At 44.2% G+C, this 17,818-nt stretch overlaps 1 protein-coding gene across 3 annotated transcripts in view; it reads right to left on the bottom strand.

Moving 5' to 3' along the window:
- The window catches only part of FCHSD1 (FCH and double SH3 domains 1), a 34,058-nt gene extending 17,856 nt beyond the window's left edge, over positions 1-16,202 (bottom strand). For 2 of the 3 annotated variants that reach the window (XM_020799187.3, XM_020799188.3), the window contains exons 1-3: positions 15,944-16,202; positions 14,704-14,801; positions 6,399-6,444 (exon numbers count right to left, since the gene is read on the bottom strand). In XM_020799187.3, the coding sequence (XP_020654846.3) occupies positions 6,399-6,444; positions 14,704-14,801; positions 15,944-15,964 (165 nt within the window). In that variant the 5' untranslated portion in view covers positions 15,965-16,202. The remainder of the gene's footprint in view (positions 1-6,398; positions 6,445-14,703; positions 14,802-15,943) is intronic. The other variant, XM_078392482.1, reaches the window with a different exon arrangement.
- Positions 16,203-17,818: the final 1,616 nt, after the last annotated feature.

Below are 17,818 nucleotides of genomic sequence, written 5' to 3'. Positions count from 1 at the left end.
TCATAACATCATAGAATAATTGAATTAGAAGGGGCCTACAAAGCCATCAAATCCTTTGTACAGTGCAGGAATCCAAATCAAAGTATATCTGCTAGATGGCTGTCTCACTTGGATTCGAGTGCTCCAGTGTGGAGTACTCACCCACTCCAAAGTAACTGGTTCTATTGTTGTACTGCTCTAACAGTTAGGAAGTTTTCCTCACATTCTACTGACATCTGGCATCCTGTAACTAGAGCAGATTATTATGTGTCCTGAACTCTATCTAGAATGATTAAGAATAGATCCTGGGCCCTATCTGTATGACAACCTTTCAAATATTTGAAAACTGCTATTATTTCTCCCTCTCAGTCTGCTTTTATTCAGCTTCTTTCAGTCTCTTCTCATGAGGCTTTGTGTCGAGTTCCCTGATCATCCTTGTTTCCCTCCTCTGAACTTGTTCTAGTTTGCCTGCATCCTTCATAAAGCGCAGCTTTCAGAGCTAGACATAGTTCCCAAGATAAGGCCTAACCAGTGCCAGACAGAAGGGAATTAGAATTTATGTGATTTGGAGAACATACTTCTGTTAAACCAGCCTAAAATAGTGTTTGCCTATTTTTGCAGCCACATTGCATTGTTAGCTCATATTCAGTTTATGCTCTGCAACAATTCCAAGATCCTTCCCACATGTAGTATTACTGAGCCAAGTATTCCCCATCTTGTGACTGTGCATTTGGTTTATTCTTCCTAAGTATAGAACTTTGCACTTATCCCTGTTAAAGTTCATTCTGTTGTTTTCAACCTCATGCTTGAGCTTATCAAGATCTTTCTGAATTTTGTTTCAGTCTTCCAGTGTATATTCTACCCAGTTTTATGTCATCTGCCAATTTGATAAGCACCCCTTGCACCCCTTCAACCAAGTCATTAATAAAATATTGAAGAACACCAGGCTTACAAGTTGCTGATTGTGTAAGCAAACATTCTCTTAATTTGGGGTCATGCATAAATGTATAAATGTTTATCATGTAATCTCACTCTTATGTTTGAAGAAGTGGACTTGATCCACAAAAGCTCGTATTAAAATAGAGCAGTTAGTTTTTAAGATGCCAATACATTTTTGTCTTCTTTTTTACTCTGCATTTTTTTGCATCTCTTGTTTTGTTTCTTGCCTGATATGCTTGCACAGACCAATATAGCTACCTCTTCAAAAACTACAACATTGGTTATAAAAAGTTGCTGAGAAGGAATTGCTGAACCTATGACTGGAGTATGCCGATTTGGCGAGCCTTCAGATCACAATCTGAATCACCACAAAGATAAGTTTTAAAGATTCATCCAGTCTAAATAACCCACCTTCTAGCCTATGTAGGAGAAGGCATTCAAATCAAAGTCCAGGAGCACCCAAGAAGAATTTTTTTAAAACAATAGGTTATTAATAAATTGCAACTTTTAAACCGTTTTTATACATTTCTTCAGATGCAACACAAATACTGGGTAGTATTTTTTGCATGTTAAAAGGGACAAACCATCACATCGTCTTATATTCACTTATCTTTCTCATTAACTGAGGGAAAATGTCAGAATCCTTTGTGGCAACAGTATTTTAGCATTCAATCTCATGTTGAATTCTACCACTAAATTCTTCGGCTAGAATCTGGGGGTGGGGGGTGGGGACCACACACACACAGACACAGACACACACACACACACTCACACATACACACACACACACACACACACACACGTCACTGCCAAGCAGTTTGCAGTCTTTGTCAGGCTCCCCATTGCACAACCAATTTCACAACCAATGTGCGCACACAAAAAAGACACTCCACCAGGGTATAAGCCACTTCTGCAATTATTATTGTGCAGATTTTCTACTGTATTCTGCCCTAGGTGTATAATTTATACAAAAAGACTGGAAAAGAGTTACCAAACTGGTTATGTGAAGCAATCCTTGCCTCGTCTCTTGTCCTGCTGCCATCAATTCCCATCTCATGGGGTTCCGTCAGTTGCCACATTCTTCCCTTCATGTTCTTTGCCAAAACACGTACATACATGCTCCTCTTGTTTCCTTGTACATATAAGGCTGATTACAACTTTCTGCTGGGCCAGGTGCATCACAAAAATGACACAGAATTTATGAAGGACAAGATACCCTTTCCCGAGTTTCTAAACAGAGAGCAGAAAGCAGAAACTTGGCCCCATATCCCAAGCTTCTGCAATGTTTTAATGCCTGTTCCACTAGAAAAGCATTTATGGGCCTCAAGGTAAAAGCGACAGATACAAATTAAAAACAAGATATGATTTGTAGGGATTCTATACACCCCAGCATGCCTGTTTTTTTGTTTTTGAATAAACCCAAGACTACAAGCACATCCACCATTTCAAATATGTAATTTAGACTGGGCTGCATAATTCTTCATTTTGAAAGAGGCTGACATTTCAGTCTGCTGTTTGAAGCACTGCAGGGATGGTCTGGTGTGATCTTAGAGATGGTGATCAGACAATGCCAGAGTGCACCAGGTCATTCCTACAGCATTCCTACCTGCACTCTTCTGGTCCAGATTCTACTTTTTTTGTGCGGGTAGGATCACTCTGGTTCAGATCGGCTCTGGCGCATCTGATCATTGGGACTGATCGAAACCAAACCTTCCAGTCTGAATTTGCCAATATTGGGAAGTGGCTTAGGGCAGAGAGCAGGGAAGAGAGAAAATTTGTTTTCACTAGATATGGACTATTGCTGATGTGCTGCATCAGTTACAATGTTTTTTTTTTCTAAAAATCTTTTTCTTTTGCCTTATCTTAAAGGGCTGGTTGAGAAACTGTCTGTAGTTGAATCAATAGGGGTGCAATCCAGTGGTGTAATGAAGCCAGGACTCCCACTGATTGAAGCAGGACCTATGAAATTATCTATCCTCCTCCAAGGTCTCTCTGTTCCCTCCCAGCTTTGCTGTAATCCTCACTGTAGCACAGAAAGAAGTGTACTATCTCAGGCAGAGTATTGCATCTCTGTTGTAATGCAAGTATTTGAGGATGATTTAGTTTTGAACGGGCAATCCATAAACATTAACTTCACCAAAAAAAATCTGCTCCTTATTCATTGATATGGACCAATCTCATAGCATCCATATTTAAAACCTCCTTATGGAGGAGGGATTGACTATGGGAATGATCCTGATAAGAGCCTGCACTTCCAAGAGTACTACTACATTACTGGGTGTAAGAGCTGTATCCTTGTAAGAGCTGATCCACCCCTGAGAAATTGTGTCAATCTGCTATTTCAAAAGACAAGCTTAGAGGAACAAATATTCACCATGACATCTGGCCAGACACATTGCCAAGAAAACCGGAAGGCTGGAAGGATATTTGCAGGGCTGAAGTGGGGGTAGAGGCTTTCCCTAACTTTGTCCAGAAGTGAACAGAGAAGAGACAACAAGTGAGATCAGGAACAGACTGCACAAGCTGCCTCCAGCATGCCCTTGAGGGGAAACACACAAGAGCTAGTTCTTTATGCCACAAAACAAAAAAAAGCACATGAAACTGTGTTCATCTACGTTTGATAAAAAAGACACAACATTCAAATATTTGGAAAAGTTATTTCAAAAGCAGAGCCTGGGAACATTTGCAAGCACTGCTTAAAAGGCAAACTCCACCATTACTTAGAATCAACAGGCCCATGCAGTTCTTGCCCTTTTATGCCTATTTGGAGGCGCAGTGCCATACAGAAGAATACAAGTCTAGAATTGCAGACATGAGTGTCTCCAAAGTTGCACAACAGTACGCAGCTACTAGGAGGAACTGAACAGGAGGAATGGGTTGCACAATAGGGAGAGAATGAACTTCCTAGGGCCCACTTAGACATTCAGTAGAATCAAGTGGTAAAGTCTTTCCTTCACTGTAAGCGTTTATGCCACAATGCGCAGTGGTGCATTTTAAAGTCCTCTCCATTATAGAAAAACAACAACAGTACACACAAAACTAGCACATTGAAGAGAAACATGCAATGCATTGGGGCTTGTATGTTATACATAAACACATGTACAGTAATTGTACCACTACAGCATTTTAAATTCTAAACATATTTCAAGAGTTGTTGAGGAGGAAATAGTAAAGAAGAGGGCATTCACACTCTCTTTTCTTGATATCTCCCATTTAGTCATTAAGGCTAGGTTCTGGATATGTTTTTAGAAGCTTGTCCTGATGTCCTCCTTTATTAAAACAAGGTGGAGGAAGAATGCTGTTGCATGTGTTGATGTGTACACATTACTGAAAGTAATGGGGAGATATATTGAAATATGGAAGTCCACCACTTGAAGCAGCCCAATCTACAAAAAGCTTCACATTTGATTCTGCTGAATATTTGAACTAAACCTAGAAGATCCAAGTCCTTCTTCCTACATTCAAGTCCATTTTTTCATGTCTAGAAGATGGAAAATACATAGTTGGAGCTCTTGAAAGGGCAGTCCAATTTCTTCTAGTACAGCTAGATAAACAGCAACAGACTCCCATGAATTAAAACTAAGAAGAAAAATCTGTTGCTACTGAACAGGATGACAGCAGACAAAGTATCATAAGAGAGATATGATACTATAAGGCAGTGGTCCCCAACCTTTTCTGAACCACGGACCGGTTGGGAGGTCAGGGTCCGTGGGTGGGTGGGCGGGGTGCTTGCTCACGTATCCGCGGGTGGGTGGGGTGCGCTCATGCACGCATGGATGGACAGGGCGTGCTTGCAGGTGGGGTGCACACTTGCACATGTGCGGGTAGGTGGGTTGCGCTTGTGCAGGGCACCTGTGCGGCATGTGTGTGGGGAATGTGTGTGGGGGTGGGAGGAGATTTGTCTCTGCAGTCTGGTCCCGCCAAGGTCACGGACCAGTACAGGGCCGTGGACCGGGGATTGGGGACCCCTGCTATAAGGGATCTTTTAACCTATTCCTGTATAACAGTGACAGCGAACCTATGGCACGCATGCCAGAGCTGGCATGCAAGCCATAGGTCACCAGATTGCTACTCCCCCCCCCTGCAGCCAAACCTCAGGAGGAGGCTGCAGCCGGTGTCGGCGCTGCAGCAGGCGGATCCAGGGCAACTGGTGCTGGCAGAGAAGGGGCCTTGAGGCATCTCCATGCTGGGATTCCCCCTTCTGCTGCCACTTCTGGTTCCGGGTCTGCCACTGTCATGGCGGCAGCACACCAGCTGCTGTTTTTTGGGTTTTCCCCCCAGTTTGGGCACACGAGCCCAAAAAGATTCACCACCACTGCTGTATAATATCAATGAGGATCCCAAGGGGTAAGAATCTAGTTTTGAGCAGAGACACACAAGGAAAAGCTGTCACTTTGTGCAGTCCTTTTATGAAATCCAAAGAGAATTGGGGATTAGATGGGAACAGCAGATATAAAGTGTAGGATTCTGCTGGCAACGTTAGTCGCATATGAGGGGAAGATGCTTGTTGTATCAATGGTAAAGAGGATATCCTGCCTTCTGGCTGTGTTGGTTTCAACCATGCATTACACTCAGATGCCATTAAATGGTTACAAGGGCTTTCTAAAACAATGCAAATAAGAACCAAATCTATACAGTGGACCCTCTACTTACGGAATTAATCCGTATTGGAACGGTGGCTGCAAGTCGAAAAGTCTGTAGGTCGAATTTCCATTGACCTACAATGCATTGAAACCCGATTAATCCCATAACTGGCAGTTTTTATTCTATTTTTGTTCCATTTTGGTTTTTTTCTGGTCTGTAAGTCGATTCTCCGGCTGCAAGTCGAATCTAAATTTTGCGGCCAGAGAAGTCTGTAACTCAAAAAGTCTGTAAGTCGAGCCATCTGTAAGTCGAGGGTCCACTGTACTCAGTGCCAGTGCTTAATTAAAAGGTCATGTCTCATTGTAGCAATGCATCAGGTATTCCTGCCTGCAAGATACTTTGCCCTGTGCAAAAATCCAAGCACAGATGACTTCAGCTACATTCATCACATGGAATTTATCAGTCTTTTGGTTTAAAGAGTCATGTGAAATGGACATCCTGATAGTTAGGGCTAATATTCCAGGAACAGCTTGAGTGAACTCTGCTAGAAAGGTATAGCTCAAGTCTGGAGCATTAAAGGATTATTATGTCTGACCTCAAGATGCACTGGCTGAAAGCTCCAATGCCAGGTCTGTGTCCTCTGGGTAACTTGCTTCAGCCAGAGGAGAGTAATGATGACATACAGTGGAAGGGATAAAAGTATCTTACATCCATCTTTTGACACAGTTTGTTATCTTGAGCTGGAAACTGGGGGATGGGGAGATGATTGCTGCTAAAGCTAGTGGCTACATATCGCTTCATTCCCAAACCCAATGTTATTTCTTCGATCACAATTATCATCTAAATGAAAACATATAACATATTTCAGATAGTTTGGAAACCTTGCATTGTCTCACCTGCCCATATTCTCTCTCAATCGCAGACCTCTGCTTGCTGTAGGACCTGTGAAGACATGACAAACACCTTGAGCAATTCTGCAGCCCATCTGGCACCCGGTCTAATTGATCTGATTCTGTATTAAATGAAATGGTGCTTCAGCTCACTCCAATCTACCCTAGAAATTTTACAGAAGCCTCAATTAAATGTGTGTATTTTGGGGAATGTCTGATGGTGTTCACAAGGACAGATGGGTTGCGTGTACTACAGCAAAGCACATTGTTTGAATGCAGCTGCTCTTGATCTCAGTCTTTGACATCTCCAGATTAAAAGGCAGCAGAACTGGAAAGGCCTCTAGTTTCAATTACAAAAAGTCAACAGAGAAGACCTCTGGGATAGGCAGGAAAACAGTCCAGTCCAGTGTAAGGTAGACCCTATAACTGCAATACACAAAGCACATTTCACTTTAACACAAGAGAATAATTTAAAAAGCCACTTTTGTGCAGAACCTTATTTGCTGACTAAGAGCAACAAAAATGAAAAGGCTCCCTATAGTTTTCTGATATTTAACAAACATACACAGTGACTGTTGGAGGATATAAAGACTGAGAGGATATGCATTTATGTGCATGTTGAAGAGAGGCAAGCAAAGAGAAAGAGTTGCATAGGACAGCTAGCATAGTGGTGGAGTAGACACTACAAGCCCCTTCATAGATTGCTGCCTTGAGGAATTCAGAGAAGCTATGAGCTATGCCGTGCAGGGACACCCAAGACGGACAGGTCATAGTAGAGAGTTCTGACTAAACGCGATCCACCTGGAGCAGGAACTGGCAAGCCACTCCAGTATCTTTGCCAAGAATATCCCTTGAACAGAAACAAAAGGCTAAAAGATATGATGCTGGAAAATGAGCCCCTCAGATCGGAAGGCGTCCAACACGCTACTGAGAAAGAGCGGAGGACAAGGACAAGTAGCTCCAGAGCTAATGAGGTGGTTGGGCCAAAGCCGAAAGGACGCTGAGCTGAGCACGCACCTCGAAGTGAAAGGATTGTCTGATGCGGCAAAGAAAAATACTGCATAGGAACCTGGAATTTAAGATCTATGAACCTTGGGACGCTTGATGGGGTCAAACAGGAGATGGCAAGAATAAACATTGACATCCGGGGTCAGTGAACTAAAATGGACAGGAATGGGCAGATACAATTCAAATGATTATTATATCTACTATTGTGGGCAAGTATCCTGTAGAAGAAATGGAGTAGCCCTCATAGTCAACAAAAGAGTGGGAAAAGCTGTACTGGGATACAATCTCAAAAATGATAGAATGATTTCAATACAAATCCAAGGCAGACCTTTCAACATCACAGTAAATCCAAGTTTATGCACCAACCACCGATGCTGAAGAGGCTGAAATTGAGCAATTCTGTGAAGACTTATAACACCTTCTAAAACTGACACCAAAGAAAGATGTTCTTGTCATTCTAGGGGACTGGAATGATAAAGTAGGGAGCCAAGAGATAAAAGGAACAACAGGGATGTTTGGCCTTGGAGTTCAAAACCAAGCAGGGCAAAGGTTAATAAAGTTTTGTCAAGAGAACAAGCTGGTCATCACAAACTCTCCTTTCCAACAACACAAGAGGCGACTCTGCACATGGACATCACCAGATGGGCAATACTGAAATTAGATTGATTATATTCTGTGCAGCCAATGATGGAGAAGCTCTACACGATTAGCAAAAAACAAGATTTGGAGCTGATTGTGGCTTTGATCATCAGCTTCTTCTAGCAAAACTCGAGCTTAAACTGAAAAAAGTAGGAAAAAACCACTGGGTTAGTCAAGTATAATCTAAAACAAATCCCTTATGAATACACAGTGGAAGTGAACAACAGATTCGATATGGTGGATAGAGTGCCTGAAGAACTATGGACGGAGGCTCATAACATTGTACAGGAGGCAGAAACAAAAACCATCCCAAAGAAAAGGAAATACAAGAAAGCAAAGTGGCTGTCCAACAAAGCCTTACAAATAGCAGAGAAGAGAAAGGAAACAAAATGCAGGGGAGATACAGAAAGTTTCAGAAAATTGAATGCAGACTTCTAAAGAATAGCAAGGACAGACAAGAGGGCCTTCTTAAATGAAGGGTGCAAAGAAACAGAGGAGAATAATACAGTGGGGTCTCGACTTACGAACGGCTCGACATACGAACGTTTCGACTTACGAACCGCTCTCATAGGAATATATGGACTCGACTTGCGAACTTAGATTCGAGTTACGAACTCTTTTTTTCCCTTTTTTTAAAAGCTAAGTCATCTTAGGTTAAAAGGAAAAAAGAAAAAATATCCCCCTCTAGTGGCAGAAGGCGGAATAGCAGCTTCCCATTCGTTTCTATGGACGAAAAGAGCAGATACGGATTAAATGGTTTTCAATGCATTCCTATGGGAAATGCAGATTCGACTTAAGAACTTTTCGACCTGAGAACTGCCTTCCAATACGGATTAAGTTCGTAAGTCGAGACCCCACTGTACTAAGGGAAAAAACCAGAGATCTGTTCAAGAAAACTGGAGATAGTAAAGGAACATTTTGTCTAAAGATGGACATGATAAAGGACAAAAATGGTAGGGACCTCACAGAAGAAGAAGACATCAAGAAGAGGTGGCAAGAATACACAGAGGAATTATACCAGAAAGATCTGGATGTCCCGGACAACCCAGAAAGTGTGGTTGCTGACCTTGAGCCAGACATCCTGGAGAGTGAAGTCAAGTGGGACTTAGAAAGTATGGCTAACAACAAGGCCAGTGGAGGTGATGGCATTCCAGTTGAAATATTTAAAATTTTAAAAGATGACGCTGTTAAGGTGCTACACTCAATATGCCAGTGAGTCTGGAAAACTCAGCAGTGGCCAGAGGATTGGAAAGGATCAGTCTACATCCCAATCCCAAAGAAGGGCAGTGCCAAAGAATGTTCCAACTACCGTACAATTGCACTTGTTTCACATGCTAGCAAGATTATGCTCAAAATCCTACAAGGCAGGCTTCAGCAGTATGTGGCCCAAGCACTCCCAGAAATACAAACTGGATTTCAAAGGGGCAGAGGAACTAGAGACCAAATTGCTAGCATCACCTCCTGGGAAATAGAAGGGGAAGATATGGAGGCAGTGACAGATTTCACTTTCTTGGGCTCCATGATCACTGCAGATGGTGACAGCAGCCCTGAAATTAAAAGATGCCTGCTTCTTGGGAGGAAAGCAATGACAAACCTAGACAGCATCTTAAAAAGCAAAGACAGCACCTTGCCAACAAAGGTCCGCATAGTCAAAGTTATGGTTTTTCCAGTAGCGATGTATGGAAGTGACAGCTGGACCATAAAGAAGGCTGACCATCAAAGAATTGATGCTTTTGAATTGTAGTGCTGGAGGAGATTCTTGAGAGTTCCCTGGATTGCAAAGAGAACAAACCTATCCATTTGGAAGGAAATCAAGCCTGAGTGTTCCAGGTTCTGAAGCTGAGGCTCCAATACTTTGGCCAACCCATGAGAAGAGAAGACTCCCTGGAAAAGATCCTGATTTTGTGTGAAGGCAAGAGAAGGGGACGACAGAGGAGAAGATGGTTGGACAGTGTCATCAAAGCTACCAACATGAATTTGACCCAACTCTGGGAGGCAGTGAAAGACAGGAGGGCCTGGTGTGCTCTGGTCCATGGGGTCACAAAGAGTCAGACACAACTTAATGACTCAACAAAAAAGACACTAGAAGATTTCGTACTTCTTCAGCAGGAGCAGAATTCTACCCAAGAATTATGAGTAATGTAGGTACTCTGTGGCAGTTGCAGAAAGGCTTCAAGTATTCCTGTCTTTTCCCCACCAGAGACAACAGCAGCATTTATGATGAGTGCGTAACTATCAGCATGAAATGGCTGCTGAGAGGAAAAGTCTTATTTTCCTCTTGATGTTCAAACTGCGCAGTTTAAAAAAAAAGTTCCACAAGAGAATCAAGAAACTACACATAATGGCTGAAAATCCTATTACTTATGTACTACTACTACTACTGCTACTGCTGCTATTACTACTACTACTACTACTACTACTACTACTACTACTACTACTACTACTACTAATTGCTTACTATTTTTTACATATGCCAGCATAATTACAGTGGGCATAAGGTGCCTGTTTGGGAGGAAAGCCATGACAAACCTAGAGAGCATCTTAAAAAGCAGAGACATCACCTTGCCGACAAAGGTCCGCATAGTCAAAGCTATGGTTTTTCCAGTAGCGATGTATGGAAGTGAGAGCTGGACCTTAAAGAAGGCTGATCGCCGAAGAATGTATGCTTTTGAATTGTGGTCCTGGAGGAGACTCTTGAGAGTCCCCTGGACTACAAAGAGAACAAACCTATCCATTCTTAAGGAAATCAACCCTGAGTGCTAACTGAAAGGACACATCCTGAAGCTGGGGCGCCAGTACTTTGGCTATCTTATGAGGAGAGAAGACTCCCTGGAAAAGACCCTGATGTTGGGAAAATGTGAAGGCAAGATGAGAACCGGACGACAGAGGATGAGATGGTGGGATAGTGTCATCAAAGCTGCCAACATGAATTTGACTCAGCTCCTGGAGGCAGTGGAAGAAAGGTGGGCTTGGCGTGCTCTGGTCCATGGGATCTCGAAGAGTCGGACATGACTGAACAACAACAAAAGGTGTCTGTATTCTTTTTCATGGGCACAATACAAATACAATACAATACAAATACAGTGGTGCCTCGCACAACGAGTGCCTCACACAACGATGAATTCACACAATGATGCCTTTTTCTGTCAAATTTGCTGCCTCACACAGCGATGTTTCCTATGGGGGATTTTCACACAACAATCTCCTTTTTCGCTCCTGTAAAAGTGTCTTACAATGTTTGGAAGCTGTTTTAAATGATTGCAATGGTTAGTCCACCTCCTGAAACCTACGCAAACTGATTTTGGTGTTGTTCTGACACTTCGTTAATTTATGATGATTTTTTGAATTTTCTCCATTGGAAACCATTGGATGGTCTGCCTAATGGTTTCCAATGGAAAAAACAAAAAATCATCATAAATTAACGAAGTGTCAGAACAACACCAAAATCAGTTTGCATAGGTTTCAGGAGGTGGACTAACCATTGCAATCATTTAAAACAGCTTCCAAACATTGTAAGACACTTTTACAGGAGTGAAAAAGGACTTCGCAAAGACATTGGAATGTACTGAGTCGGCTTCAATACATTCCAATGAAGGAAACATTGTTTCAATGTTTCCTATGGGGATTTTCACTCAGCGATGGCAATCCGTTCCAATTGGAACGGATTAACCGGTTTTCAATGCATTCCTATGAGAAATGGTGTTTCACAGAATGATGTTTCACACAACGTTGATTTTTTTGGAACCAATTAACATCATTGTGTGAGGCACCACTGTACAAACATGGACTCCTTAATTAGTGGCAATTTACTACTACAATTTACACTAATTTCACTTACACTTGTGCACATAAGTAAGAGGATTCCGGCCAGTATGTAGTACTTCCTTCCTTCCTTCAAGAAGGATTCTAGAACATGGGTCGGGGAACAGGGGTAAAAGTGAAAATCCTGAGGGTAATGAGCAAAGTGCTACCCCCTCCCTCCCACCCCCACCCTCTGCAGGCAAACTTCAAATTGTAAGCCACCTCTCCCTGTTACTTCCTGGTTGCAGCAGGCACTTGTAAATCCTCCGTGGGAGATAAGCCTGCTTAATTGGCTACAGCTGTGGAATAGCCCCAAGCAATCAATCCGGGGCTTTATTTCCTCCGGAAATGAATGCAAGCAAGCAGGAGGCGGGAAAAAGATCAAGGAGCAAGCAAGGGAGGGAAGAAAGGTGGGAGAAACTGAGGATTTCATCAAGCTTATTTAAATGTACAAAATGGAGGGAGGAAATGGAGGGAGGGTGGGTGGATGGATGTGTGTGTGTGTGTGTGTGTGTGTGTGTGTGTGTGTGTGTGTGTGTGTGTGTGTGAGAGAGAGAGAGAGAGAGAGAGAGAGAGAGAGACTGACTCAAAACTGTGAAAATGAACAGGCAAGCAAAAGATACTTTGAATAAAGGTGGGGGGAGGGTGGCTTTTTAAGGTGCTGTCTAGGTTTATCATTGCTTTCCTTCCAAGAAGCAGGCATCTTTGAATTTCGTGGCTGCTGTCACCCTCTGCAGTGATCATGGAGCCCAAGAAAGTAAAATCTGTCACTGCCTCCATATCTTCCCCTTCTATTTGCCAGGAGGTGATGGGACCAGTGGCCATGATCTCTTTTTTTTATGTTGAGCTTCAGACCATTTTTCGCACTCTCCTCCTTCACCCTCATTACAAGGTTCTTTAAGTCCTCCTCACTTTCTGCCATGCTTTTGCATAGTCAATGAAGCAGAAGTAGATCTTTTTCTGGAACTCTCTGGCTTTCTCCATAATCCAGCACATGTCGTTGATATTTCTTCCGGCACTCTTAATTCCGGCTTGGGATTCCTTCAGTCCAACCTTTCACATGATGTATTGTGTGTATAAGATAAATAAGCCGGGGGACAATATACAGCCTTGTCGTACTCCTTTCCCAATTTTGAACCAATCAGTTGTTCCATATCCAGTTCTAACTGTTGCTTCCTGTCCCACATATAGGTTTCTCAGAAGATATATAAGGTTGCCAGGCACTCCCATTTCTTTAAGGACTTGCCATAGTTTGCTATGTTCCATACAGTCAAAGGCTTTTGCATAGTCAATGAAACAGAAAGAGATGTTTTTCTGGAACTCTCTGGCTTTCTCCATCATCCAGCACATGTTAGCAATTTGGTCTCTAGCTCCTCTGCCCCTTCAAAATCCAGCTTGTACTTGTGGGAGTTCTCAGTCCACATACTGCTGAAGCCTGGCTTGTAGGATTTTGAGCATAACCTTGCTAGCGAGTGAAATGAGTGCAATTGTACAGTAGTCGGAGCACTTCCCTTCTTTGGGATTGGGATGTAGACTGATCTTTTCCAGTCCTCTGGCCACTGCTGAGTTTTCCATTGATGATGATTAAAAAAGCACACTGGTCCTTTGATATTGCGCTCTGGCACCAGGGTGGTTTGTGACATGTCCTTTAGTCTGGTTTGTTCCTTTTTGCACACCACACAGAGAATGATTAAAGTGGTAGGGAAAGCCCCGCCCCCTAACAATTCTGCATTGGCTGTCTCTAGCAAGCATGTCATTGCTAGCACCACTCTGGCAGCCCAGCATTTTAATTAATTAATTTTAATGTTTTAAGAAATATTTTAATATATGCTATTTTATTCTGTCTTTTAAAATGTTTTTAATGTTTTTAAGTTTTAATGTTGTGCGCCGCCCAGAGGCCACTGGCAATGGTGCGGCTAAAATATTGTAAATAAAATAAAAAAATAAAAATAAATCCTCTGCGAGCTAGCAAAAATTTAATGCAACTTGCTAGGCACGTTGGACACCTTACTACTCCCTATACCACACCATGGCTGGAGTGCAATGTGTTCCAGCAAAAACAGTGCACATCTTTATCAAATTTGGTGCATCCTGCTAGTTTAGTTAACAGCCTGTGTAGATTCAATAATATTTTAAAATCAAATAATGTATGATTTCCTTCCTTTCGAATCAAGGGTGTAATGTCGGCGTATATATATATTTTTTTGGGGGGGTAAAAGGTAAAAAAGTTCCCTGACGCCTGTTCTAGAAGATCTCAAATGCATATATATAATTTGAACTTTGTCTCTCTCTCTCCCCCTCTCTGTGTGCACTAACTTTCTGTTGTTCTGAGATGCCACGATCTTGTAAAGCAATGATCCCAGTTTGAAACTCAGGCTGCTCAGCTTTTACCTGCTTTACAGGTATAAGAAAATTTGATGATTTCATGTAAAGCCACTGGTAATGGTGCGGCTAAAAAAATACTGTAAATAATTAAATAAATAAATATGAGCCCCAGAATTGTGGTGGCAGATCAATATCAGCAAGATCAATGTAGTGACTAGTGTCAGAAGTACAGAATTAACACAGATGCTAGAAATGGATGGCTATAAATAGGTGAGAAACTACCCTGGCTTGAGGCAAGTCTCCTGAGGAAGAAATAGTGGGATCTCAGAAGCTGTCAGGGCTTAGTTTATCCACAAAAACCAGCTTCCCCTCTCACAGATGTGAAACGTTCAAAGGAAAAACTTTTCTTTGTCCAACTCACTCCCTGAGCTGCTTAACAAGAGAGAAAAGGGACCTGGGGACACACACTGAAGCCCAGTCCTTCTCTGCCTTTCCTGTTCTCACCTTCTTTTGGTCTCCTACAGACTCAGCTCATTACCTGATGTCCTCTAGGAGCTCCAACTCTCGCTGTTGCTTATTCTGTAAGCTGGTCAGTTGTTCTATTAAATGCACCTTCACCTCCTGGGTCAGCTTAACCTGCCAATAAAACAGAGTTCTGTATGTTATGACCCTCACCTCCAATGCTGCAAAAAGGAGCAGATGGTCAAACATCTGCCAACAGTAACCAACCAGTGACACCCAGCGACTTGCAAGTTTGTGGAAACCAAAGAGAGAACGAGCACAGCAACAGAGGGAAGAGTACCAGCAGGCCTGTGGCAAACAGAGGAGTTTCTTTGGCTCTGCAGGAAAAGCTCAAGGAGCTGCACCAGTATAGATCATTGCTGCCCAAATGCAGGATTATCTGTCACCAACTCCATGGCTCCATAGTCCCCCTCAAGAAATCAGTGAGTAACCCCTGGACACTTCATTCTTTCTGCATCTTCTATATGTGGTGGAAAGAACTAAATGATGAGTTTAAGCCGAGTTACCTCGAACACTAAATCCCAACATAGGTGCCAAGTATTTTGACAACACCCTGAGTGGCCCGCTGGCTCAGGAATGCAGGGGCAGCTGAAGGAATGAGCCCCAGTTAGTGCCTCATAATGTGTGCCCTAACTTGGGGAGCCCTTCTGCAGAAGCTGCCCAGATGGTATGGCCAGCCAAGCCCCCGACCGAAAAAACCAACAACAACCCAACTTCAGGATGATGCTTATGGATCGGGTTGGCTCCCCCTCTCTGGATAGCAGCTCTCGGCAGCCCCAGCCAGCATCTCCAGTGGCTCGGGGATCGCGGGAGTTGTGCTCCAGAACACCTGGAAGGCAGCAACCAAGCTGCCTGCTCTTGTTCAAGTTGCTTAGAACAAGCGAGGCAAAGGAAAGGGGAAGGGAGAGGAGAGGCTCAGCTCTCGGGAGGAGAGACCCCGCCGAGGATGCCGGCCTGCCCAGAAGGAGAGAAGCGAGGCGGACACTTTCTGCCTCAACTTCTGCGCAAGGGCTCACGAGCCGGCGCTCGCCTCAGGACACAGGAGACGCCTGAAGTCGCAGCCTCTTTTTCCGAGGCGGCGGGAAGCGGGAGCCCGTCTGAACCGAGGTCTCCTCGGACTGCCGGTCGCGGGGCGCTCAGAGTTTCTTTGGCCGGCGTTAGAGAAGCGCCACCTGCCCGCAAGCCCAGCCACACGCTTTTCTGCCCTTGACCTTACCGGACCGACCCGGCCGCGAAGCCCAGGCAAGGGCACTTACTTTGCGGGGTGGGGGCTGCATCGCCCCGGCCGGCCGGGCAGCTGCTGGGCTTCGCGCCCTTCCCCGCGGTGCCCGAGACTGCGACGAAAGTGAGTCCGGAACTGCTGCGCGCCGCCCCGCCTGGCTCCTCCCTGGGCCGGCCTCGGTCGGCAGCTCCTCCTGAGGACGCCCACCTGGCCGCTTCCTGCCTCCCGGCGGGAGGGGCTGCCTTCTCCTCCCCGCGCTGAGTCCCGCCGCTTGGAGCCGCCCCTCGGGAGCAGGCGGGCACAGGTGACGGCGAGTCCTTCGGGAGGGGGGGGGGGCTGCGCGACGGGCGGGGCCGCTGCTCCCTTTCCGTGAGACGGCGCGCGCGGGGACCGGGGTGTGTGTGGCCTGCCCGTTTTCTGGGGGATTCTCGGTCGGGGTCTCCCCCTCGGCTGGAAAGGGGGTTCGGCGGCTGGGCGCTGCGCCTGCCTCAGACATCCCAGGGTTTCTTTCCAACTTTTACAACACGCTTAAAGAGAAGCAGAGGTGGTGATGGGGGGGAGAGGAAGGAAGCTTACGACGGATGGTCGCTTGAGTTGAGGGAAGAAGGGAGAGGCTGGAGTCGGAGGCTGGCGGCCTGCTCCTTTTCTGTGCAAATGTTCGACACCGCTCCCTCAGGGAATTGAAAAAGGACCTGAAGTGTTGGCGCCCACGGACCCCAACCCAAGCTTAACAACAAACCACGTTCTTTGTCTCTCAGTGGTTGGAAGATACTTCTGCTCACGACAGACAGGAATTGCCTTCTGTCATAGGTGGCCCTTTTTGCGCATGGCATCTTAGGGCACGAGCAACAGCAAACACTGGTGTTCAGCTTTGAGCCCCGCGGATTCCACGCAGGAGAGACTCCTCTCTCAAATGACTCTTAAGTCTCCTGTAGATGAAAACTTTCTCTTTGTGTAGAGTGACTGGCAGGATCTGAGGCACCAAAGCCTCAGAAACATTGGCACAGAGGGCATCCTCCTGGATATGAAGGTGTGGAACATGCAGGTAGACCAAGGCCAACTGTAGGGTGTCTGGTATTCCTTTCTTCCTCTTCTGGATCTATTCTGGGTGATGCTGACATGCTGTTCTGTGCTTGACAGTGCTCTGCACACAGGGAAGGATTTGGGCTGGACAAAAATCTCTGCCATCTGTCAGGAAATGTTATTCTGGACAGGTGGATGTATAATTTGAGTTGATCAGCCCAAAAATGACTGTGCCCTGCGTGGTTGCCAGTCCCTTATCCCTGTCATCTGAACATATCAGAAATGAATGCTCAGATATAATAGTTTTCATTGGCAATAACTATGCTTAGGGAAGGGAGAAGGTTACAGTCTTCTGATCATGAAGATGCATACTTTGAGGTACCCTTGTGTTTAAAATGAGGTGCACAGGCATATATGGTTTAGGTCCATATTCAGTAGACTAACTGACCTTTCTTTTGAAATTTCATATATATATATATATAGCCAGCATTTTAATTAAATAGTATTTTTCAGCTGGCCATATGAGCAGCAGGATTTATTAATATTAATGTTTTAATGACTGTTTTAAATATAGGGTGTTATTATAATATTGCCTATTTTTAATGGCTTTAATGTTTTTAAAGTTTTAATATTGTTGCACGCCGCTCAGAGACCACTGGTAATGTCGCAGCTAAAAAATCTTGTAAATAAATAAATAAATAAAAAATAACTGGGGACTAGTGCCCAATTTCAGATTCAGACGAGGAGTGGGTAGGTAGTGAAGATCACATACATTTGCAACCAGTCTCTTCTTGCAACCAGGCATCAAGCAAACATTCATGATCTGCTGGCATGAGTTCTGCCAGCCACTTCCACAAACACCCATCAACCTTCTGCTCAAATTCCT

The sequence above is a fragment of the Pogona vitticeps genome, chromosome 4 (assembly GCF_051106095.1).
Source record: "Pogona vitticeps strain Pit_001003342236 chromosome 4, PviZW2.1, whole genome shotgun sequence".
Classification (NCBI taxonomy): domain Eukaryota; kingdom Metazoa; phylum Chordata; class Lepidosauria; order Squamata; family Agamidae; genus Pogona; species Pogona vitticeps.
This window is presented reverse-complemented; position numbering and strand designations above follow the sequence as displayed.